This window comes from Carettochelys insculpta, chromosome 4 (assembly GCF_033958435.1).
Source record: "Carettochelys insculpta isolate YL-2023 chromosome 4, ASM3395843v1, whole genome shotgun sequence".
Taxonomy (NCBI): Eukaryota; Metazoa; Chordata; order Testudines; family Carettochelyidae; genus Carettochelys; species Carettochelys insculpta.
In genome coordinates this window covers 25,177,794-25,201,967 of record NC_134140.1, presented here as the reverse complement: position 1 = coordinate 25,201,967, position 24,174 = coordinate 25,177,794, and the positions used below count along the sequence as shown (strand labels likewise).

Here is a 24,174-nt window from a genome sequence, read left to right as displayed (position 1 = left end):
GTTTTTGAAAGAAGCTTTAGAAAGGAGGTGCACAGCCTGAGCCAGGCGTGCAGGAGGGCTTACAGAAGACGACCTGTGACCTTTCAGTTTTGTATAGCAGCTCTGACTTTCACTCACGTATTTCTCTGTTTTTAAAATGATGGTGCTTATTTGCCCATATCTGAACGGTGTAGCCCTGCTGACCATCCTCAGCTCTCACACTATGCAGCTAGCAAGCATGCTGCGTGCAAGGTCTAACTGGCACGTACATTTTAGGCACTATCATTAACTTTTCAAGAAAGATGCAGCATCCCATCACTATTAATATGAAGTTTCATCAATAAAACCTGGTCTCATTATACCCATTGACTCATTCCCTCTAGAAATGACTGCATTTTAATAAGAAAGGCTGAAGATGGCTTTTTTCTTCTTCAGGAAGGTGGAAATGTAGAATAAATTATCTCCAAAGCTAGCTAGCAGTGCCCTCTTATGGCAGTAAACTGTCATCCTTCCATTGGATGAAACGTAGAGCCAAGTTCTCCAGTAGGGCCAAAAAGAGCAAATGCCACATCACATCAGCTTTTATTCCCTGGATAATTGGGCTGGCCAGGTACTATGTCAGCTGCCTTTCCTTCATAAGCCAGTAAAGCCTCGGTTGCTCTAATTTATGCCCAGCTTCCCATGGCCACTTCAGCAGCTGATCTATGCTATCAAGTGCCAGCAGTGCCCCTCTGCCATATGACTCTGGCAGCTGCCCTCTGAGGCCAGCAACCCAAGTGGACAGGGTGTGATTAACAATCCTTCCCTCTGACATGTAGCATGTTTTATTGAGAGGCTGCGGTGTAGTGGTCAAGCCACAGCCCATCATTTCCCAGTGCTCCAGATTTCTCCCAGCAAATTGGAGTGGGACAGGGCATAGAGAAGGTGTGTGGCCCCAGTTTCTACCCCTCCAGCAGGTCCCAGCCAAAGGAGTAGAGGCATGGGATGTTTCGGTTGACTCTTCTGGTGCACCTGCCCAGCATCCCCTATGTCACTTCCCACCTCTCCTCATTCTGGGCTGTGATCTCAGCCCACTTCCCTTGCCCCAAGCAAGAGTTCCCAATCAGTCTCATCAGTCCAATAAATAGTAAATAAATAGGCAGTCCAACAAATATTTTTAGCTTCCTTCCCACTGTTTGCAGAGTGTCTGTCAGCAGGGGGGGTGTGGGGGTGGGGAGAGAAAAGGGTCAGGCCCCTACCCTCCTAGCTTGGGGCAGGGGTCTTACACTCACTCCTCCCAGACCCTTTTCCTGTGGATCACTTTGTCATCAAAAGCTGCACACTGGCTTCCTTCAGACAGTCCCTCATCCACTCTCTCTCCTGGCTTGATATGCTGAGTACTGTTCCTTCACGCACTTTGTGGTAAGAGACACCTCAGAAGACCATAAAATTATATCATATGCTTTATCAGCATCCAGCTACTAATACCTGTTGCACCCTGTAGCAAGATACCACATGTCTTGCCAGGCTCACACACCTCTCCCTTTGGCTGGAGCATGTAGGCTACACCCACCTCTGGCTGTCTGGGCCAGTCTTTTCCCCCTAACTCCAGTCAGGGGTTTCAGGCTCACCAAGGAAGGGGAACCCAGGAGCCACACTCTTCCCCTCCCACCCCCTCTATCTTTTGCATACACTACTGGTCTCCTTCTCCATCTTGTCTCTTACCTGATCCTCCAGCTTCTCTACCTCATCCACCTTCATTCTCCCCTGCCACCTCCCTGGAGCAGCTTTTAAAAGCTCTGCCCTGTGCTCAGCTGGCTCTCATTACATAACTGCAGTCCCTCTCCCCTTGCTCTCACCTGCGTGCTTAAACAGCTGTTTCCCTTCCTCCCCTAGCCTGGGCTGAGGCCTGAGCTGCCTTGTCCTCCTTCCTAACACGGTCTGGTGGCCTGATCCTGTTACAACCCACATTGGGCTCTTCCTGAATGTTACAGCTTTCAAAGTACTTTTAAAGGGGGTAGTCATTATATCTACTAGCTTTACTAATGCTTTTCTCCTGTATTTGTTACATGTGCTCGCTCATGATTCCCACTAAGTAAAGTTCTCAATGGATATAAAATTAGTATCCACAGCTGCTTCTGCAAACAGCTAGCCACTGCCATGGATGCAGACATAAAACAGCTAGTCAGTAACTCTGTGCAGCTTTTCAGGGCTCTACTGATAAGAATCATCAGCCTGAGGCTAAGTGGTCTTATCTGCTGAGAGCAAGCCCCCAGAAAACAGCGTAGATGCCAAGTGAAAGGGGCAAGTGCCAATGCTTAATTTGTGACAGGCTTGCCAAGGCTCAACGGTTCATAGCACTAGTACCTTTAAGCTGCCACATCAGTTATGAATGTTAAAAGAAAAAATGCTTAAGTCCTCACATCTAATTGTTTGAGCCCCAGCACCTTACATATATTGAGTTCTGGAAAGTACTCATTTAAACCCTGATTGAAATGAGGACCACATGTCTTTTAGTGAGAGGCTTAACAAGTTTGATCTGTTCAGTTTAGCCAGGAGACAGATAGGTGGGTCCCTCATAGGCTGCAAGTACCATCCAAGGGAACAAAAATGTGACCTTACAAGGCTCTTTGATCTAGCAGACAAAGACAGAATGCACCCCAATAGCTGGAAGGTGAAACTAAGCAAAACTGAGACTAGCAGTAAGTGCCAAAGTTTTACCGATGAGACTAATTCATCACTGGAGCAATTTACCAGGGTTCTCCATGACTAGCAATTTTAAAATCAAGTGGAATTTTTTTTTCTAAAAGATGTGCTCTAGTTCAAACAGGAAGTCATTCAGGGAACCCCTGTGGCCTGTGCTAGCCAGGGGTCAGATTGTCTGATCACGGTGGTCCCTTCTGGCCTTACAACATATATGACTATAGAAGATGTGCTGTACCTCAAACAGCAGTTATAAGCTAGATGCAGGAATAACATGAGGAGGCTTGTGTTATGCATATCAGGCTACATGATCATAATAGTTCTTTCTGGTCATAATCAGTGAAACCATTGAAGGCCTGCAGTAAGTGCCTTTTGGGCAGACCCCATTGATGTGGGTTCCCCACCTATTCAGTGTAGATTGTAGGACTGAGATCCTATTGACTGATATGGATCAGTGTGTATGAGAACTGTACCTGCTTTTGTTCCCCCTCCTGACCAGCAATCCATTTGTCGCCTGTGTAATGCCTGGGCAGAAACACAGGTAGTGTCTTCCTTTCACAGAAATCGTTCATAGAGCTGTCCTGCAAAGGATTTAATATTGATGTGGACGAGAACACTTACTTTAACCTGGTAGTAGCACCATGGACCCAGCTAACTATGCAGTGTGGGACAAATTCACCACTGACTTAAAGCAACTAATTCTGCAGGTACTGAATTTACTGGGCACAAATTCATGGAATCATAGAGCTGGAAGGGACTTCAGGAGGTTTCAGGAATCAAATATGAAGTAAGAGGGAAAGACTTCTAGGGGACTGGCTCCTCTTCTGAAGGAGCAGAGCATGACAGCACACCACAATGTCTTCAGTACAAAGTTCAAGACTGGTGGATTTTCAAAAGCCTCTGTGGCCGAGATCTACAGAGGTAGTTAGACGGATACTTTCCATTGAAATCAAAGGACTACGTGACTATCCACATGTGTCACCTACACACAGTGCTACGGGCCTTGTGTCACTGCAACTTGATGCTGTGTGGGCACAATGGCCTGGCATGAACCGCTGAGCATGGATGAGTTCTGTGTCCAGTTTTGTTGGTGGCACAATCCTGGTTGAGCTTTTACCACTGCAAATTTCTAGTGTAGATAAGGCCAAAGAAGCACAAGTCCCACTGAAAGCAAATAGCATTTATGCTCCTAAATCACTTAAGCTCTTTTGAGAATTCTCCAACCTCCTTCTTTTATCTTTGCCTTTCCTTAGCATCGGCAATGCAAGCAGTAGGCCTCTTTCTCATGAACTTACACATTGCAAAACAGGAGGGAGGACATTTCCATCAACCTCCCAGAGAATGACCGGACAGTCAATTTATGCCTTAGTTCCTTACTGTGATGTTCTCAGACCCTCTGGTGATGGTCTCCTAATAAGAACACACAAGCCGTGTCTACACGTGCACGCTATTTCGAAGTAGCGGCGCCAACTTCGAAATAGCGCCCGTCACGGCTACACGTGTTGGGCGCTATTTCGAAGTTGAAATCGATGTTAGGCGGCGAGAAGTCGAAGACGCTAACCCCATGAGGGGATGGGAATAGCGCCCTACTTCGACGTTCAATGTCGAAGTAGGGCACGTGTAGACAATCCGCGTCCCGCAACATCGAAATAGCGGGGTCCTCCATGGCGGCCATCAGCTGGGGGGTTGAGAGACGCTCTCTCTCCGGCCCTTGCGGGGCTCTATGGTCACCATGTGCAGCAGCCCGTAGGCCAGGGCTTCTGGCTGCTGCTGCTGCAGCTGGGGATCCATGCTGCATGCACAGGGTCTGCAACTAGTTGTCGGCTCTGTGTATCTTGCGCTGTTTAGTGAAAGTGTGTCTGGGAGGGGCCCTTTAAGGGAGCGACTTCCTGTTGAGTCCGCCCTGTGACCCTGTCTGCAGCTGTGCCTGGCACCCTTATTTCGATGTGTGCTACTTTGGCGTGTAGACGTTCCCTCGCAGGGCCTATTTTGATGTGGTGCTGCGCAACGTCGATGTTGAACATCGACGTTGCCAGCCCTGGAGGACGTGTAGACATTATTCATCGAAATAGGCTACTTCGATGTAGGGTTCATGTGTAGACGTAGCCACAGTGAAATAGATACCAACAGGCAATGCCAGCTGGAAGATGGTTTGGATAAAGATGGAGCCTTGCATGCTATCTCTTGCAGTTGCCCTCCCATATTAAAGACAAGAGTTGAATACAATTTTAAAGCTACAAGTGGATCGCCAATGTAGCTGTTAGTGGGCTAAAGACTGGGCAACTAGAATTTATTCTATTCTTACCACAAGCTCTATTCAACTTAGCTAAATTGGACCATGGAAAAACAATATTCAAGTGTGCATTAAAAGTTATGCATAAACCATCTCTGTGCATTGATGCAGCTTCTTTCAGATAATGTGGACCTGGAAGAAAACACGTTACATCTCCTGTGTAAAAATCATATTGTTGAACAAGAGCACTGGAATGCAGGGAAAGACACGATGATCGTTTCATTTCCTTTATTTCACAAGCTTCAAAATCAGAAATAGAACGACAACTAGTAGATCTGATAGGGTATAATAAGTAAAAATGCATGTGATTACAAAGGAAAAACTTTGTACAAAAATTTAAAAATCCAACGGTAATTTGAATTATTAAGTACCAAAACACTCATGCAAAAGGAAAGCACTACTGCCCAGCCGGAGAAATCTCTGAATGGGATGGCTCTGTCTAAAATGAAAACAATTAAGACACATACTTGGAATGTACTAAGTGAATCATGAGAACTGCTACAGAGGCCATTTTGTCATTACACTGTTTGACGTTGTTTCTTTGTATCTGGGAGAAGTGCTTCTTGGGTTTGAAATAAATTAAAGATATTAACAGGAGCCACTTACACTATTCTACTACATACTTTAAAAATGTCCATATTCTTCCTTCTTATGTATTTTAGTGGCTTTGCCCTTGGCATTTTGTCAATTGTTGGCAACGTGTTCTAAACAGATGCACTCACAGACTGCAACTTGCATAAATAACTTAGTGACATGCATTTACTACTCTAATACAGCTAACAGGTGCAAAGGAACCATCATTAAGTTACAAGACAAAGCTAAAACCAGTAGTCACTAAAGGAGCAATGGAAGCACCATGCTTTAAGGTGACTATGGCAAGAAAGCACAATTGTGAGGCAAGTAGTTCCAAGCAAACACACCACACTATTATCACCTCTTCCTATCCAAAAAGAAAAAGGGGAAAAAAAAGAAAACAGAAAAAAAAGGAAAAGACAACTAATTTTCCCCACATTAGTACCACATAGAGCTGTGGGTTCAATAACATGGACACCAAAGGGAACAGACATTATTCCCATGATCCTTCATTCTTGCCATTCTGCCCATCATCTCTGTTCAGCCAAGACTGGTAATGTTAGAGCGACCACCAGGAGGTGCGACAATGCGGTGTCCAGTGCGACGGGGGTTGTTATCATCTACCTGAGCTCCTGTAAAACAGCAATCCACCCAGCAAAGCAGTAGGGTTAATAAAACTGAAATGAAGATGCCTGATTAAAATGTCCAATCAACAGTGAATTCAGCTGACTGGCTCTACCCAGGGTTCAATAGGAGCGGTGTCCTTAGCCTCTGTTTGTTGGAAGCTGGGAATGGGCAACATGACCTGTTCTGTTCATTCCCCCTCGGGCACCTGGCACAGGCCACTGTCAGAAGACAGGATACTGGACTAGATGGACCTTTGGTTTGACCCAGAATGGCTGTTCTTATGTTCTCATATAGTATTTCTGCCACTTTGTTTTGAACCTCTTTTTGTATCACTTCTGGGTAAGGCACCATTCCTGCAAAGGAATGGTCTTGAGTAGAGTTGCAATGACTTCCACACAGGAGTGAGTGCCTTGTGAGTAGGTTCTCTTTGAGGGATGAGAACAGGTTGCTATTAGAGGTAACAATTTGTCTCTCCAGCGCTGACATTTCTTCATGAAATTATTTACATAAATATGGGCTGACATTTTCCAAAGTGCCTAAGGGCCAGACTTTTGATGATATTTTGGCACCATACTCCCAATGAAATCAATGGGAGGTAGACACTAAAGGCCCTGAAAAATCTGATTCCGAGTGATTGAGCATGTCTACACGAGCAAGCTCACTGCAGCACAGTTTACCCATGCAGCTGTGCCACTACTCATGTAACCGCTCTGTGCCTGTGCAAGAGAGGTCTACCATCAACATAGTAAAACCACTTCAATGGGTGGTGGTAGCTTTGTTGGCTTGAGAAGTTCTCCCACTGACATAGCACTCACATGGGTGAAACTTTTGTCTCTCACTGATGGTCTTCTTCACACACTTGAGTAACATAAGTTTTGTCAGTGTAAGTGATTGTATAGACATGGCCTTAGTATCACAAGCTTGGCAGATATACGTCTGATAACCACATCCACAAATCATCATCACCTGCCACATTTTGTAAGTAAACAAGCAAAAATGTTCTTGTATATTTACACATGTTCAGTCTCACAAGTCCCCAGTTTATGTGTCCATCAAACTTTACAAGCTGCCAAAAACACATGAACAATCAGATAATTTTCCTTGGGTTCTCTGCTGTTTCTTCTGCTTGAAAGGCTTTATTGGATTTCTAAAGGTGGGATTTCTCAACAATAGAAGCACTGCTCTTCTCTCTCCGTGTAAAAGATTGCAATTGCCCATCATTACGGTTTGTTAAAAGAGGTAAGAACCACTGATGTACTAATTCTACTGCTGACATTTCCATGTTATATTTACATCAAACAAAATTAACCTCCAAGGTAAGAGATTACCTAAAGCAAGCCCTCCAAAATGATATTGAACTGTGGTTATTACCTGAAGAAGTATCCAGCAATGGTGCTTTGGCTTGAATGGTGAGACGCATGGGGCATTTTAGAATTATAATTAGTAAAGTAGGGTCACAACATTCACAAGAGTTTGGTGTTGAGAACCCTCACAAATGTTGAATTTCACGAATATCGTTTGGTGACTATCATCGTACCCTGGCTGGGGGAGAAGAACTCGGCGAGCTCCTAGCCACCTCTGAGCAGCCACAGGGGGAGGCAGAGACCAGCAGCAGGGCCATAGGGACCCAGTCAGTGGCCATGCTGTGCCCCTGGCTGGAGGCACAGTCAGACACCCCGCTCTGTATAGGCCGGGTTGGGGCTGGCAGCTGCCACTGTGGCGTAGGGCATGTCAGCACCACAGCTGCCGGTGCTGAGACCCCTTCCCGCTCAACTTCCAGCACAGGTACCGCAGCCCCACACCCCAGCCTCACCCGTGCCCTGCCCTGGTCCGCCCACAACCCTGGGGTGTGCAGCCACTGACGCTCCCCTCTCACAGCCCTGCAGAAGCAGCCGCTGGCACTGCTCCCTAGAGCTCTGGCGAAGCGGGCAGCCACCGGAGCTCCCTGCCTGGAGCACCGACAGCCACCAGCACTCCCCACCCGCAGCCCTGGGGAAGCGGCGGCTGCCGGCGCTCCTCCCTCCGAGTCCCAGGGAAGTGGCGGGTGCTTCCAAATAATTGAATTCACAAACATTAAAGTCGCGAATGTCACAACCTTGCTGTATTCATGTTTTTTTCAGATAGTCATAATCAGTCATTTTGGGTTACCTGATAAGCTGAAATTAGATTGATGGAGGTTTCTGATTGGAGGAGGCTGGTTTTTGGCAGGGGAGGACTTGGTTGAAGGTGCAGGAGTTGCATATTTTGGCGTAGCTGGGATTTCATACACTGGTCCATCATACATTCCTCTGGACACCCCTTGCAACCCTGTGACCTAAAATGAAAGAATAGAGCAACTCAGACACTGAATGCACTGACATCATCACCTGATAATATATTCAGTCACACATGTGGTTCACAGTGCGTCTGGAGCTGTTTTAAATATAGTCCCTGTAGCAAAGACGAACAGAGCCTGGAGGCCATGTTCCACACGTCGGAAGCAGAAGAGTAGTATAGAAAAAAGAAGTATAAAAAGCCAGTTCAGCATCTCAGTTGGAGGGGAGCTGCCAAGGAAGGCAGAAAATTCTTCCCTGCAGCTGGAGCAAAACACCAAGGAGAACTGTGGTTGCAGTGAGGACCTACCAGTCCTGATGCTGAGAAGCAGCTACTGCTACCTTTGGCAGTGTACCCCGGGGAAACTGAGGCTGACCCATGGATACAGGTACACCCAAGGGAGCGAATACAAAGGAGGCCTAGAAACAACCTTCTGGCTGTGGTGTCGCTGGAAGTATGAAATATGGTCAGCATGTTGCGGGCTGATCTCCATTCACCTAAGACCCTGAGCTGGGATGTGGTAGAGTTGGGCCCATGTCCCCGCTGCCACTCCATTACTGGGATGGCAGTATGACCCCTCCTTAGGCCAAGAGGCCAATATTGTCTTGCTCACCAGATCCAGGATGATAGACTGCTTAGTGCTCACCCCTGCCTGAGCCCACAGCTCGGTCTGACTGCAGGCCAGAGACCTGACTGTTTCCTGCCCCACCTTGTTTGCAGGTCAGACCAGCAACTACCATTAAATCCCCCTTTTCTTTATTTTGAGAGTACTCCACAGGTCAGATTACAAGGAGACATGGCACCCCTCAGAGGCAGACATGGCAGAACAGCCATGTTTCAGTCTCCAAATAAAAATGCCTCTCAGTGGCTTTGTCTGAATTTATAGGGCTGCTTTATACTTTAAAAAGTTATTATATAAACTATTATACATGTCAGTTTTATCCAGTCATCTTTCCAACATTGTTCCCAAAGAAATAAAAATCTACCTCCAGAGTCACATGGTGGGACAGCTGGACATAATGCAGGAGGTCTTGGATTTGCATTCTCCTCAACTACATACTGGCACAAGTGTACCTGGCAAAGTACTGGTGCCATATTTTCAATGAACCAAAGGTGCATTATGCTTTTTTGGAGCAAGAGCACAGTAGTGCCTGAGAAATGGACAGTATTATCTACAGCCTTAACATTCACCTCTGCCATGACACCTCCTGAAAGCTTAAAAATGGCTTACACAGCTGGTGGTGTGAAACCAACCCATGTCGTACAAATCATGATTATTTCACTGTTCTCTTTCTTCCTTGCAACCCCATTCTATTGTTTCACCACCACCCTGCCTATTGTCTCTCTCCCTCAGACCAGGTTTAAATATTATGACAATCTTTTTTTTTTCTTTTGCAGGGGTGGGGATGGGATTTTAAATTTAAAAAAAAATCAACTGTATAAGAACAGTCGGACTGGGTCAGATCAAAAGTTCATCCAGCCCAGTATCCTGTCTTCCAACACTGGCCAATGCCAGATGCCCTGGAGACAGTGAACAGAACAGGTAAGCATCAAAGTGGACCCTCTCCTGCCATCCATTTCCAGCTTCTGACCAACAGAGGCTAGGGACACCATTCCTACCTATCCTGGATAATAACCATTGATAAATCTAACCTCCAGGAACTTATCTGGCTCTTTTTTGAGCCCTACTCAACACACAAATAAATCTCAATAATTTGTCAGGTCCTTGGAACAGGCCCTGCTTTACTGCTTGTCTCTAGAGCACCTAGCACAGGGGTCAGCAACCTATGGCTCCAAAGCTGCATGCAGATTTTTAAGGAGTCGTTCACAACTCTGGACGCTGCTGCCACTGACTCCTCTGTGGCTCCCTGCCATGCTGCTGCTGAAACACTAGAATGAAATTTAGTTAGTTTAATGGCTGTCGAGGCGGTGGGAGGGATCCACCCGTTAAACTAACTGAATTTTGTTCCATTATTTCAGTGACAGCAGGGCAGGGAGCTGCAGAGAGACCCTCAGTTGCCCTGCTACACAAGTGGCCACACCCCACCAGTGGAACACCTTCCTTCTGCTGGACGCACGTGGCTGCCCAGTGCAGGCTCCCCAGCCAGCACCGCAGATGGGTTAGTCCCAGGGGCTGTTTTGGGGCTATATGATTTTACAAAAAAAGGGCTTCCAAAGTCAGTGGGTTCTTTTGAAAGGTCCCCGTCTACACGGGCGGCATCTATTCCAAAAGCGGCACTATCGAATCATGCACGGCCACCATTATGCTAACAAGGTGCTGCATATTCATGTCAGTGACTCATTAGCATCTTCCAAGCTGCCTCAGCATGCCAGACACTTGAGAGGGGAGTATGAAGCCAAGATCCATAGTTTGAAAAGTCTAAGTAGACAATGTAAGGAGACAGAAACTGTATGTCTGGGCAAGAAAGTTTGCAACACACTTTAGCTGATGCATATGCCTTGTTTGCATTTTTTTCCCCAAAGGAATGGATATGTTACACTCCATCTTTTGAACCACTCATATGAGGAAAATGCAAAGGAGAAAAGGCCCTTTAAAGAAGTGGATTGCCATCTCAATCTCATTTCAATTGCTGTCCTTCCTAATCTATTACATAAGATTTTTATAGTAAAAAAATTAAAAATAAAAGCAACCAAAGGGAACCTTTCTTCACTGGTGTTTGTGTGCCCTGACAAGGAGACCTCTCTGTACAAGAAAAACAAAAGAGAATCTTCAGGGAATTCAATTTATTCAATTTATTGTCTTCTGCAAAGTCATAATGGTATAAATTGAAACCAGAATCAACCGAGTCACAGTCAAATAGAAAACTTTGCATGGTGTATGCATTTCATTTGCTAAAACATCTGTCCCAACCCACTCACCACACAGAAAACAAAGACTGGAAACTTTTGTGTTTTATATACAAAAACAACTGAAGTCAAGCTTATTTGCCCATAACAGTTGCTAAAAAAACAGATAAAATGCCAAATACAGTGAATGCTCCCAACTCAGTATAAGCTTGGGGACCAGAAATAGTTTAGTTAATGTGCTTATCCAACAGGCAAAGCTATGTAACAATTTGAAATAACAGCCTTTCCTGGAGCCCCCACCCTGCCAAAGCCTGCAAAAGTTGTGGTTCTTTGTGGTTAGCTCGAATTGCTTTGTATTATCTTTCCACATCCTTCAGAAGATTGTACATCATAGATGTGAAGGTCCAGATTGCCAGCTGGTATACGTCAGTGACAGTCCACTGCAGCTAAAGGAACTACATCCAGCTATACCAGCTGAAAATCTGGTCCGTAGTTTTTGGCAGCGTTAACCACGCCACATGGATTCATTTCACTTAGGACAAAAATGATGCAAAATGTTTGCTTGTTTGGTTCCAACAAGACCTTGGGATAGACCAGAAGATCTGTGGAATTTTAAATAACAGCCAAGTCTGAACCTACCTTATTCCTGATTTTGATGCGCTGGTAAAGGTATTCAGGGAAAGGTTTGCGAGGAATGAAGCGGCCCATTCCCTTATTTACATGCAGATTTCCATCTTCAAACACAATTTTTCCTTGGCTTATGACCACTAGGGGAGCGCCATGGCATTCCATTCCCTCAAAGATGTTGTATTCAACAGCCTGAGGATGAAACAACATGCACTGAAAACTCCTTGCAAACTCTATCTCACATTTATTTTGCTTTGGTTCAATGCGATACACATTTATGGCTCTGTTTTTTCCAGCTTTAACTTATGTATCTGGAAAGCACCTGCCAAACATGTAAACACAGTTGTTTGCTTGCGTGAAAAAATCCTTAATTTCCATGTACAATGGTTTAGTGGGATACTTTCCATTTGATAGTTGCATTACGGGAGATTAGATGAAAATAGGGCCCTTATCTATAAACATATGTTTCAAAACACACTTAATCCGCAGGGGCAGAAATAAATAAATAATACATACATACATTTGGTGTTGATAAAATAATGGACGGGCCTCCTGGCTGGCAAACACAGTCCTGTTAGGTATGTTTACACTGCTGTCAGGACATCTTATTGCAACACATGTAGGCACAGCTGAGATATCTTTGATCCTGGTGTTATTGTAACGCTATACAGCTGGCTTGCTAAAAAGAGCAGTGTGGGCTCAAGGGCATGGGTGGCAGAACAGATTAGCCATCAGAGTATATACCAGCGTGGGGATGCTTTTCTTCTGTTGGAAGCCACTGACCCAAGAATAATCAGTTGGAGGGGCACTCAGTAAAATAAAATAAAATAAAAAGCCCTCACTCAACTCACCATTGCCAGGGCGGGATTAACTCTTCTGGGCTACGTCTACACGTGAAGCCTACATCAAAGTAGCCTATTTCGATGTGGCGACATCGAAATAGGCTATTTCGATGAATAACGTCTACACGTCCTCCAGGGCTGGCAACGTCGACGTTCAACATCGACGTTGCGCAGCACCACATCGAAATAGGCGCTGCGAGGGAACGTCTACATGCCAAAGTAGCACACATCGAAATAAGGGTGCCAGGCACAGCTGCAGACAGGGTCACAGGGCGGACTCAACAGCAAGCCGCTCCCTTAAAGGGCCCCTCCCAGACACAGTTGCACTAAACAACACAAGATCCACAGAGCCGACAACTGGTTGCAGACCCTGTGCATGCAGCATACATCCCCAGCTGCAGCAGCAGCAGCCAGAAGCCCTGGGCTAAGGGCTGCTGCACACGGTGACCATAGAGCCCCGCAGGGGCTGGAGAGAGAGCGTCTCTCAACCCCTCAGCTGATGGCCGCCATGGCGGACCCCGCTATTTCGAAGTTGCAGGACGCGCAACGACTACACGTTCCCTACTTTGACGTTGAACGTCGAAGTAGGGCGCTATTCCCATCCCCTCATGGGGTTAGCGGCTTCGACGTCTCGCCGCCTAACGTCGATGTTAACATTGAAATAGCGCCCAACACGTGTAGCCGTGACGGGCGCTATTTCGAAGTTAGTGCCGCTACTTCGAAGTAGCGTGCACATGTAGACACGGCTCTGGAGACCTGGGGCTATTAGATTTTGTGGGGCACTAGAGGCTCCAGGCTGGGGCAAAACATGCAGGATTCAGAGGTGGTGAGGGGGATATGAGTTGAGGTAGGAGGGTGGGTGCAAGAGCAGGAGGGCTCCAACCGGAAGTGTATGCTGTGCAGTGGGGTTGGAGATGAGGCACTTGAGGTGCAGGAGGGGACTCCAGAGTGGGGCCAAGAGGTTTGGAGCGATAAAGTCCCAGGCTAACGGGGCGCTGTAAAATGATCTGCACTTCTGATGACCTACAACTCTTTTTGTGCCACCATAGATGGAAGCCCCTAAAGCCCCTTTGTTATTCCAGCCCTGACTGTAGAAGAGACAGGCTCAGGCTGTCAACACTCGTACTCCAGTCCTGCACAGGGGCAATGAGGGTCAGATGCAAGAAGGCACCTAGCGGGACTTTCTCCATCAATAGGATTGCTTAGGACCTTTTTGAAATCCCACTACATGCCTATCAGCAAGTTTAGGCATCAGAATTAATTTAAAAATCTGATGCTGGCTCTGAGGTTGGTGCAAATTGGCATGACTTCAGTGACATCAGTGGAGCCGTGCTCATTAACAGCTCTTGGGGAACTGGCCCATTCATTAGCAATTATGCAATATTATACAAACAGGAAAAATTCCTTCCTGACCATATTGGTAAATTTCTTATTCCTGTAAACAAGAGTCTTAATGTTGTTTCTCTTAATATAAACAATAATGCCTTTTAATCCAGAACAACAAATTATCCAATACCTATGCCTCTAGCACACTGGGCATTCATCTGAGGTAGATGATTGGTAGTTCCAAAGCCACAGTGTTTATAATGACAATATGTGTTTTATCTCTTACCGATTTATGGCTTTTGGCTGTAATGGTCTTCATTTTATCAGGATCCCAGATAACAACATCAGCATCTGAGCCCACAGCAATCCGACCCTTCCTTGGATACAGATTAAAGATTTTGGCTGCATTGGTGCTGGTAACAGCAACAAACTGGTTCTCATCCATTTTGCCTGTGGCCTATGAGCAATTTGACATAAATAAATTATGCTTCTGAAATGGACATAGAATATTCATAATGTCAATGTGTAAGGGTGTGTGTAGAAAGCCTGAGCCATGGAAATAAACGATGGCATTGCATAATCCAAAGATTTTATCAGCATGACTTTATGAGGGTTGTATTATTCAGGAGCAGCAGATGAGTGAGCTATTCAGGTCATCCCAAAGAAAAAACCACTAGACCCTTAATACAGACTAACCAACCATGTGTGCTGTATATGTCACATGTTCTATTACAGACAAAAGACATGTCTTAGTTCTGCTATGGCCCCCTTTCCACCCGTCTCACATGTGAAGGTACCATAATATGGATGTGAATTATTTGTGTTCACTTTAAGTCAATTTTACACAGCCAGAGAAGAATAAAGGAGCACCAGTGTGCAGGTAGCTTTAATATCACAAGTCCAACTGTACAGGCCTCAGAGGGGAAAAGAATATCCTTAATGATCAAATTATAGAAATATCTACCAATGACCTATGATATTTTTGCTCACAGAACAATGTGACTTTACCGTCCAACTTTTTGGTTCCTCTCAGATTAGAAACAAGAGCAGTGTGACACAATGAAAAACAGCCATTTGTCCCTGATAATTAGCATAACTACACCCACTTCCAGCCCTAACATCACATGAGAAGCAAATCCCCACTTGCATCTCAGCCCAATGTTGTTTTGCAGTGGACGTGCCATATTTTATGGGAGGAAAAGAAGAAAAAGTATTTCTGGTTGGTTGGGGTTTTTTTCCATTTTGTTTTTAAACAGCAGCTCTTTGAAGCTGCATCAGTGTTTGGAATCCTAGCAGTAGTCTCTAGCAAGTTGGATTGGTAAACAGAGTCCAGGTGAGGTGTTCAAAGATGCATTATAAATGCAATCATACCACTTGACAGTTTATCACCCATGTGCACCTATCAGTTTCACCCATGTGCAAGTGTGCATGCATTATATACTAGGATCCATGGACCATCCAGCCAATTGCTACCTTATGTCAATATCATGCTGTAAAATATGCATGCATATACAACCAAGTAGTCCTCATCTAAACGGCTTAACATTAAACCCTCAAGCTCCAGTTCCCATCCATTTGTAATTTCTCAGTCATGATGTGAAGTCTTCCCCAAAGTAAAATGATCTATCTGTCAAGTTTATACAAAGTCTATTTCAAAAGCTAGGCTGCTTTGATATTATGTTAGTTCCAAACGCTCAATCTGATGCAATACTGAAATAATGATGTACAGTCAATTAAGCCCCAAGGCTCATAAAACACAATGCTTTTCCATTGTGAAAGATAACTAAAATGCAAAGGTTCTAACTACATTCCTATTGATTAAGTCTTTACAAATAAATAACAACTTTATAATAACTCATTCTTTAGGGGTTCTCTCAGAATATGGGGAAAGTACAAAAATGCTGACATACAGCCCCTGGGCTTTCATTCTCCAGCTAACAGTCATTCTTTTAGTCTGTAAAAAGAAGCAATTACTCACGACAGACTTGTCCCAGACCACAGTCATTCGTTCCTCAATTCCATTAACTCCTTCAGGAATCATAGTGAAGTTGTCCTTTCCGATGGCTTTCTGAGCAGTGCTGTAGGGACAGTGCCCACTTCCTGTCACCTGCAGGTCCCCACTAAGAAGAATCAACACAAGGAATATTTATATTTCAGTTCACACAGACACTCAGCGTGAGTGTGAATTTGTTTTTTTTCTAATCCAGACATGACAGGCACACACTCTAAACCTTGTTAACTACTGACAGCCACAACATAAGGATCACCAAAGAGCAGGGATGTCTGCCAGACCACTTTTCCTTAAGAAACCCCTTGCCGCCTTCTTTACACCATCCAAGCATCTTAAGGTAATCAATTATGGCTGAAATCACGGGGGTTCTGTTCTGCTTTTCATCAATAGACTGGCAAAAACTCCCCTAAACAGGGACAAGCAGAAGATGTCATTGTTAGCAATAACAAAGGTGATCAAAATCCTGCATTAAATATTCTGGATATTTGGAGATACACATCTGATAGAACTGGAAGGGACCTCAGGAGGTCACCTAGTCCAGTCCTCTGCCCTCTTGGCAAGGCCAAGCACCATCCTTTTTTCATTTTTAAATCCATTTTGCCTTAGATCCCTAAATGGCCCCCTTAAGGACTGAGCTCACAACCCTGGGTTTAGTTGGCCAATGTTCAAACCACTGAGCTATCCCTCCCCACCCAAAAAAAATATATATGGAGATATATACACCATAGAGCTGGAATGGACCTTCAGAGGTCATGGAATCCAGTCCCCTGTCCTCACAGTAGGACCTATCACCATACCTGCCAGTTTTTTTCCCCCCAACCTATTTATCCCAGAACCCTAAATGGTCCCCTCAAGGACTGAGCTCACAACCCTGAGTTTAAGCAAACCAATACTCAAACCACTAAGCTATCCCTCCCACATCCATAAGTCTATAACCAGGTCAAACAAAAGTAATATCATGAACACCAGAATTCTCTTTTTTTGGTTTCCACATTTCATGACATTTGTGAAAGAAAAACTCTCCACTTTCACCCTGTGACAGAAAGCACTTACTGAACAGTACACCTGTACTCTTCACTCTGCCACTAATTAGTTTCCCCAGGAAAAGCTCACTGAAGTAACTGAATGTCATTATTAGGGCCATACCAAAATCACAGCCATGAAAACCATGTCATGGACTATGTAAGCTGGTCCCCCCTTGAAAATCTGGTCTTTTGTGTGCTTTTACCTATCCTATCCTAATTTCACAAGGAAGACCAGAGTTTTTCAATTGGAGGTCTTGACCAAAAAGTGAGATCAACTCCATCAAAAATGCATTTGACTTTGGGACAGATTCTACTTTCAATAACATCTGTTTAAGTCCAGCACCAATGGAGTGACTCTGAATTTACCCAGGTGTCACTGGGTAGACATCTTGCATTAGAGCGCTTAAGTAGTTTGTAATATTCAGGTACCTTGAAACATGTTTTTTCACACTTTATATCACCTATGCTCATAGCCTGTCAACCCACCACAAAAAACCCTCATATCTGGAAGAAATGTGACATACAAGCATGTGTAATCCTAAAAACGTACTTCATCCAAGGTCTGAATAGCTCTGGAAGCAGGAATCAGCACAGTAAGGGACAAAGTGCCACCCCTCTGGTATTAACCAGGGGCTTGAATAGCAAAGTCAATTACTCACTCTACTTGTGAGCACTCTGTCTTAAAGGACTTCCATGTGCGTCCCAGCATCTCCTTAAAGCATGGTTCCACTGCTTAAGCCAAAGAAGAATTTGCGTGAGCTAAAAGCAGTGCATGCTTTCCAGAAGTGATACACAGTTCTAGGGTGCTGGTAACTGCTGAACATGTCCACACCCACCTGAGCCTTTGTGACAGACAAATGACGTGTATTGCTTCTAGCCCTTGGAATGACTAGTCTCCTCTGGAAGGCTCTCAGCAAAACAACTCAGCCCCAGCCTCTCCTCCAGCTCCTATCAGCATCTCTTTGTTGTTCCTCCCTTCTCAATAATGATAATCCCCCACTCTCTTACCCTCTTCTGGTCACCTGCAACCAGCCAGTTCTCCCCCACCTCTTCCCAAATGCAACCCTGAATCCCTACATGAACCTGCTGTGTGATCCATGCTAGTTGTTCCCCAACTCGCCGCTAACCTCTCCACGCGTAGCACTTGCCCCTGCTGTTTTCCAGCCTCAGAAAAGAGTCAAGAATCGAAAGGATGTAGGAAATGGGGCACAACCAGATGGCCAGCCAGGACGGGGTCTCATGGTATGTCTACACTGCCGCTGTGAGTTGTCACATTCCCACTAGCTCAGCTTGGGTTGGCAGAGTGGACATTACAGTATTGACGGTGATTTGGGTTGAATCACCAGGCTAAATTATGCCCCCCACCTAAACAGGCCAGGGAAGTCTGCCTCAGCAAGTTGATTTAAGCTCTGTGTTCTCACTAGCCTGATTATTTAAAGCTTGAGTTGGCTGTCAGTTTACTACAGATTCTTTCACTGATAATTCTGAACCTGTCTGAGCTCTCACTGAAGGCAATGGGAATTTTGCCATTAACTTTAATGATAGCAAGATAGATTACCATAGAATTAGTCCTGAAGTACCCTGACATCTCTTGTGCATCACAGTTTCATACTCTACAAGCTTGGTTCAAAGCTCTTTGAAATCAGAGGAAATACACACACTGACTTCCATGGGCTCTGGAACTGCCTTTAGATGCTGCGCCTGACATGGGTTTCACACTCATTCAACTGACTGTTTATAAACAATTAAAGGTTCTACCATGCTAAGAGTGAATTCAAGTGATCTGGTGTGGTGGGATCAGGACTCAGAGGTGGTGAGGTCACAAAGGCTGCAGCCTTGGCCCAGTTTTTGCTCCAATAGTGTGTCCCATCAGTCCCCAGGCTGGCAGCGATTGGCTCGCCAAAAACTAGAGGCCCTAGAGAGAAGCAAGAATACGGAGTAAATGGTTAAAATCCACTTGCCAATGCATTATGCACCTTACCTCACACAGCCATGCATAATTTACATGTTGCTACATGGACAGCCAAACTCCTGAGAAATTAAACAGCCCTGGCTTTGTCAGCATTATAAAAATTTAATCAGGCAGCTGGCCAAGCCACATATGCTTTTGATCAGAATATTTACAAAATTCTCTCATCTGGGAAAAGAGGAGTTCAAAGTTGTGTTTTATTTGAATACTGTTATCATAGTCATCTTTGCTTTGCTTTAAATGAGTTTGGGCACTGGATTAACAGCCCTGGAGGCTGAGGTTCTTTACATATGCAAAGAACCTGTGTAGCGCAAGCAAGCGGAAATGCAGGTTTTCACATGAACGTTTCTCAAGCCTGATCAAAAAGGTGCACATTAAAGATCAAGAAGAGAGTTTCCCCTTAGTCCTTGGTCTCCTTACGCTGCCTAATAGCAGAGGTACTACTGGCCCAGAGTCAACCTAATGCTGGTCCTCCTTCCCATCAGTGGGGATCCCCATGGCAACCCATCCTCCACTACACTGTAGAGCAGCCCAGCTGCTCTTCCCTGGAACTGCTACGTCACCATGACCTACTTCTCACCTGCCCACCTATGTGTGAGAGGTGCTGGAAATCTGGGAGGCTGTAGGAATAAAAATGGAACCAGCACAGAACAACGTGAAAGAAAGAAAATGAGAAAAAAGAGAAAACCAGAGGCAACTGAGATGAACAGGATGTGCATTAACAGGACAGACAAGGAGAGAGGCCAGCAATAAGGTAGGACTTGCAGCTGGTGGGTATTAAAAATACAAAGAAGCTGAGCATGAGGGGGAACAGCTCCTCAACACTTCAGGGAGCAAAACTTCCTATAAAGGCCAGTGCATGCACTCTATTTTCCCCACTCACTGTTCTCTCATGAAGCTTTGTGGTGCCAGCAGTAACTGAAAGCAAGTGCTACAGAGATACATTTCGGCAGCTGCCCCACAAAGGCTGAGAGTCTATGCCACGCCTTGCAGGAGAAGATCTTCTTTCTTCTTTGCAAAAATGAACAGCCAGTAGCTTGGGATAAGGGCGGGAGATGGCATGGGAGAAGGGAGGATTAAGATGAACATTTCAGGTATGCGGAGGAAAGGATGGTTGTAGAAAGCAGGAGGGAGCATCTCAAGAGTAGAGAGGTGTCACTTGCATTTCCCCACAACAAACTGGGAGCATAACAGCAGTTCTTTGAGTCAGGAATACAGACCCCTGCATTCAGTGATTTGGTTAGTTGCTAGAGCTTCCATTTGGTAAACAGAGGCCATGTCTGCAGTACCCAGAAAATCAACCCACTCAGGGTCCATCTTCAAGGGTTTAATTTTGCATACCTGATAGAGGCGCACAAAATCAACCTATCGGGGTCAGCAGTACATCCATGTACCCCTCACTATTGAGGAGTAAGGGAGGTTGACAGGAGAAACCCTCCTGTCAACGTTCCTCAGTGAGGTAAGGTAAGTGAGGTAAGCCAGGTAAGTTGATTGAAGATAAGTTGCTCCAACTGCCGTAGCTAGAACTGCATATCTGAAATCGACTTGCCCACTGAGTGTAAACCAAGCCTGATACATACTGCATCTCTCTCTTGGGAAGACTGTCCTGAATTCCATACCTCTCTTTCTAGCCAGAGCAATGATATCAGCCGCACTCCTACTCATCACCTTGGTGATGTACACAGGACAGTTGATTCGACTGGCAATGGTGATGGCACGGAAAACAGCTTCTGCTTCAAGCTGGAATGGACAAGAAAAAAGGCAGAAAAAGTAAGTGGAAAAGTAGAAGGAAGTGAAGCTGAAGTTCAGGACTGAGCCAGATTCCTCTCTTTTTAACAGCAGTTTTTTGAAAGGCTTTGTTTTGCTTGACTCACATATGCTGTGTGGTATTCAATGGGATCAGAGAGACAAAAGTTACAGACATCCTTCAGCAGCCTGTGTAAGAGCCAATCAGAATGCTAGAGTGTGCCCTCTCTACTCTTCCAGGGGCACGTGTTTCCTCAAGGGGGCAGAGCACTGGTGAGAAGCCAGGGACATGGTTCTGCCTCTAACCCCAGGTACTAGGTATTCAGCACAGCTGGCCAGGGGTTGACTAAGCTAGAATGGTTTAACACTAAGCCTCCTTTGCTATCCCAGCGCAATGCTGCTCTGTACCCCACTGCCTCTTTGTAATGGCACCATCAAGCTTAAAACAGTACCAAAGCAATGTTAAAAAGGACTGCTGCTAGAACCAGGCTGACCAACAGGGGATGGCAAAGGGGGCAGTTGCCCTGGAGCTTGGCGCTCTGGCTGCCACTACTGTGGCAGTGGCAGAATCTGGAGCTCTGGGCCCCTCTGACATGCCATAGCAGCACTGCTCTGTGCAGTTGTACGGGGAGTGGCCCAGCACTGCAGTTTGGGTGGCACTAAGATTTGACTGCCCTAGGCCCTGCCCCTTCTTCCCTTGGTCCCATTCCTTCTGGGACATGGAGCAGGGCCCTCTTCCCACCTTGCCCCGGGGCCCCCAGTAGCTGTGAGCTCCACTGGTTAGAACTAAAGCTGCACTCCCTCCCTATTAACTCTTCCAAATCTACGTTTCTTCACAAAACCCTAGGGCATTCCCCCCACAAACAAAGGAGGAAAAGGACATGGGAAATAGTGTCATAATTCTCTGTGCCCATAGACAATACGGTCTTAGGCCAGATCTCTGCACAAGGATAAGACGACAGTGAATATAAGTATTTCTAAGGATCACCACCAGCAATATAGAATGGATTTAACCCACAATCCATAGAAAGTTTTCAGGAATCCTCCAGTAAGTCCTTGCTGTTCCCAAGTGTCATACCAACTCCCCACAAGGAGCCATCTGGGACGTGCATATGCATCATTTGTCTTCAACAGGTGCATCAGTGTCCTTCCAGGGCCACTAGAGGCCTCTCTACACTGCATTTAGCCCAATGACTGGCTCAAACCCTCTCTGTACACCTGTCAGACTATCAGAAGGGTTACTTAGATCAAGACAGTGACCAAAATATTACACTCTTGGTTACTGATAATTCTCTTTCAAGTCTTTGTCAATCAAGTCAGTAAAGAAAATATATCCTTAGACACAGCCTGAATCTTTGCAGTTTAAGTGCTTCTGTTAACACTCTTCCCCTAAAATTCAAATGTTCACTCCAGCAATTGTTTTTCACCTGATGTTCTCTTAGGAACTATGATTACAAACATGTACACCTAATGTCGAGCCAGAGTGCAGGATTCTTATCCTAATATGGGACTAAGTCATCACTAGGCAAGCCTAAGGAAGAAGCCCATAGGTTTTGAATATCAGTAATGGCGTATGAAAGTGCTGTGGTAAGAAATACATCAGCTTACTTTTTGGCAAATATGAAACCAGGATTTTCGCCAAGCTTTCACTCCCATTCACAGGACAGAACTCATTAATTTAGAAAAACCCACACTGCTGAGTGGCATAGCTATGCCACTCTAACCCCTGGTGTGTGTAGAGCAAGATTAATGCAAGAATATTTCTGCTGACCTACCTACCAACATGTAAAGAGCTGATATTCTTACACTCATGGAGAAACACCTGCTATCAGTGTAAACTCCAGCTACACTCTGTATTTATGTCACACTCTTTAATTATAATTATGCCGCTATAGTCCCCAAAGTGTAGACATGGCCTTAGAAAAAAATCTTTTTTAAGAGACTTCTGCATTAGTTGATTTTATTATGGGAGAAAATGCAAAAATCAAGGTGACCCACACAATCCTTCCATTTTCATGAATTCACAATATTACAGTAGGTAGATGTTTGTGATTATGTGCAGATAGTAGAATAATGCTTTATTTCTTAGGAGTGGTTTTGAATGAAATGTCTTGATCAGCTGACATCCAATATGCCCTAAGAATATATTGCAAACTTTATCACTGATTTTTAGCATGATGTCTCATACTTCCAGTGGTGGTTTAAGTTAAACATTGAGAAAAACTTCCTAACTGTGTGGGCGGTTAAGCACCGCAACAAATTACCTACAGATATTCTAGAATCTCCATCATTAGAAATTTTTAAGAGCAAGTTAGACAAACACCTGTCAGGGATGGTCTAGATGGTGCTTGATGCTGCCATGTGTGCTGGCCATGGGACTTGACCTCTCAAGGTTTCTTCCTGTTCTAGTATTCTATGAATCTATGATGCTTAGAAAATTTTGCAAAGAATGGCATTATCAGAATAGGCTATGAAACTCAGATGGTTTGCTGTCCTCTTCTGCCATCATTCATTATCTTTTTTATTTATTTATAAGAAGCCTACTTCCCACGGCATGTAGGTGCCTGCAGACATTACCATGAAATCCATAATTAGTTAAGCCTCTTACCTCCTCAGGTCTGCTTAGGGCATGGCCCTCAGGTCCTGTGATTCCCATCTCCAGAATACGTTTTTGTTCCTGGAATGTAACAGACATATGCTGACCACGTCTAGAACAAGATATATTAATATTAAACTTCCCTTAGTGCATTCAGGGACACATTTTGATATAGGGCCCAATTGATAGTTCCTGAAATAAGGAAAGCTGGGATGGAAAGGCCAACCCTAAGTATATTTGGCCAAACTATACACAAACACCACCTGCAACCTGCAACAGGTTTCCACAGAAGATTTGTGCCTGCAGGTCTGTGCAGAATTTGGTCTATTGTGACTGCATCATGAGAAAAATACTGTTGTCCTCCTCTAAAAATGTGTCTTCTGAGAGAAAAATGCCATGCCACAAAACAACAGCATCTGAAAATGTTGTACTTATTAAGGACAACCCTGTACTTTAAGTCCTCTTTTACTCCCACAACATATGTTTTCTTTTCTCTCTCCTATGTAGTATCATTATTTTCTCAAGTTTTTTGACAACATCTATTCACTCTGCTGATTCTCCCTCACTTGTATGATCTAAATTTTCTGTAACTCCTTTACCACTGATCATGGAACTAAATGCCTTCAGACCCCACTGAAATGAACTCCTTTGTGTTATACTACTACTTAATTTTCTGGTGTTATCTTAAGAATTGATACTCCAAGTATTCATTGCTCACTCAGCTGATGTTTGTCAACAATATGTTGTGCCAAAGCTT

The 24,174-nt window shown here is 44.8% G+C and overlaps 1 protein-coding gene across 2 annotated transcripts in view; it reads right to left on the bottom strand.

The window, feature by feature from the left end:
- Positions 1–4,146: 4,146 nt before the first annotated feature.
- CRMP1 (collapsin response mediator protein 1) overlaps positions 4,147–24,174 on the bottom strand; it is a 65,475-nt gene continuing 45,447 nt past the window's right edge. For both annotated transcript variants that reach the window (XM_074991718.1, XM_074991719.1), the window contains exons 7-14: positions 23,430–23,498; positions 20,695–20,815; positions 18,865–19,021; positions 16,049–16,190; positions 14,357–14,527; positions 11,915–12,094; positions 8,303–8,468; positions 4,147–6,159 (exon numbers count right to left, since the gene is read on the bottom strand). In XM_074991718.1, the coding sequence (XP_074847819.1) occupies positions 6,068–6,159; positions 8,303–8,468; positions 11,915–12,094; positions 14,357–14,527; positions 16,049–16,190; positions 18,865–19,021; positions 20,695–20,815; positions 23,430–23,498 (1,098 nt within the window). In that variant the 3' untranslated portion in view covers positions 4,147–6,067. The remainder of the gene's footprint in view (positions 6,160–8,302; positions 8,469–11,914; positions 12,095–14,356; positions 14,528–16,048; positions 16,191–18,864; positions 19,022–20,694; positions 20,816–23,429; positions 23,499–24,174) is intronic.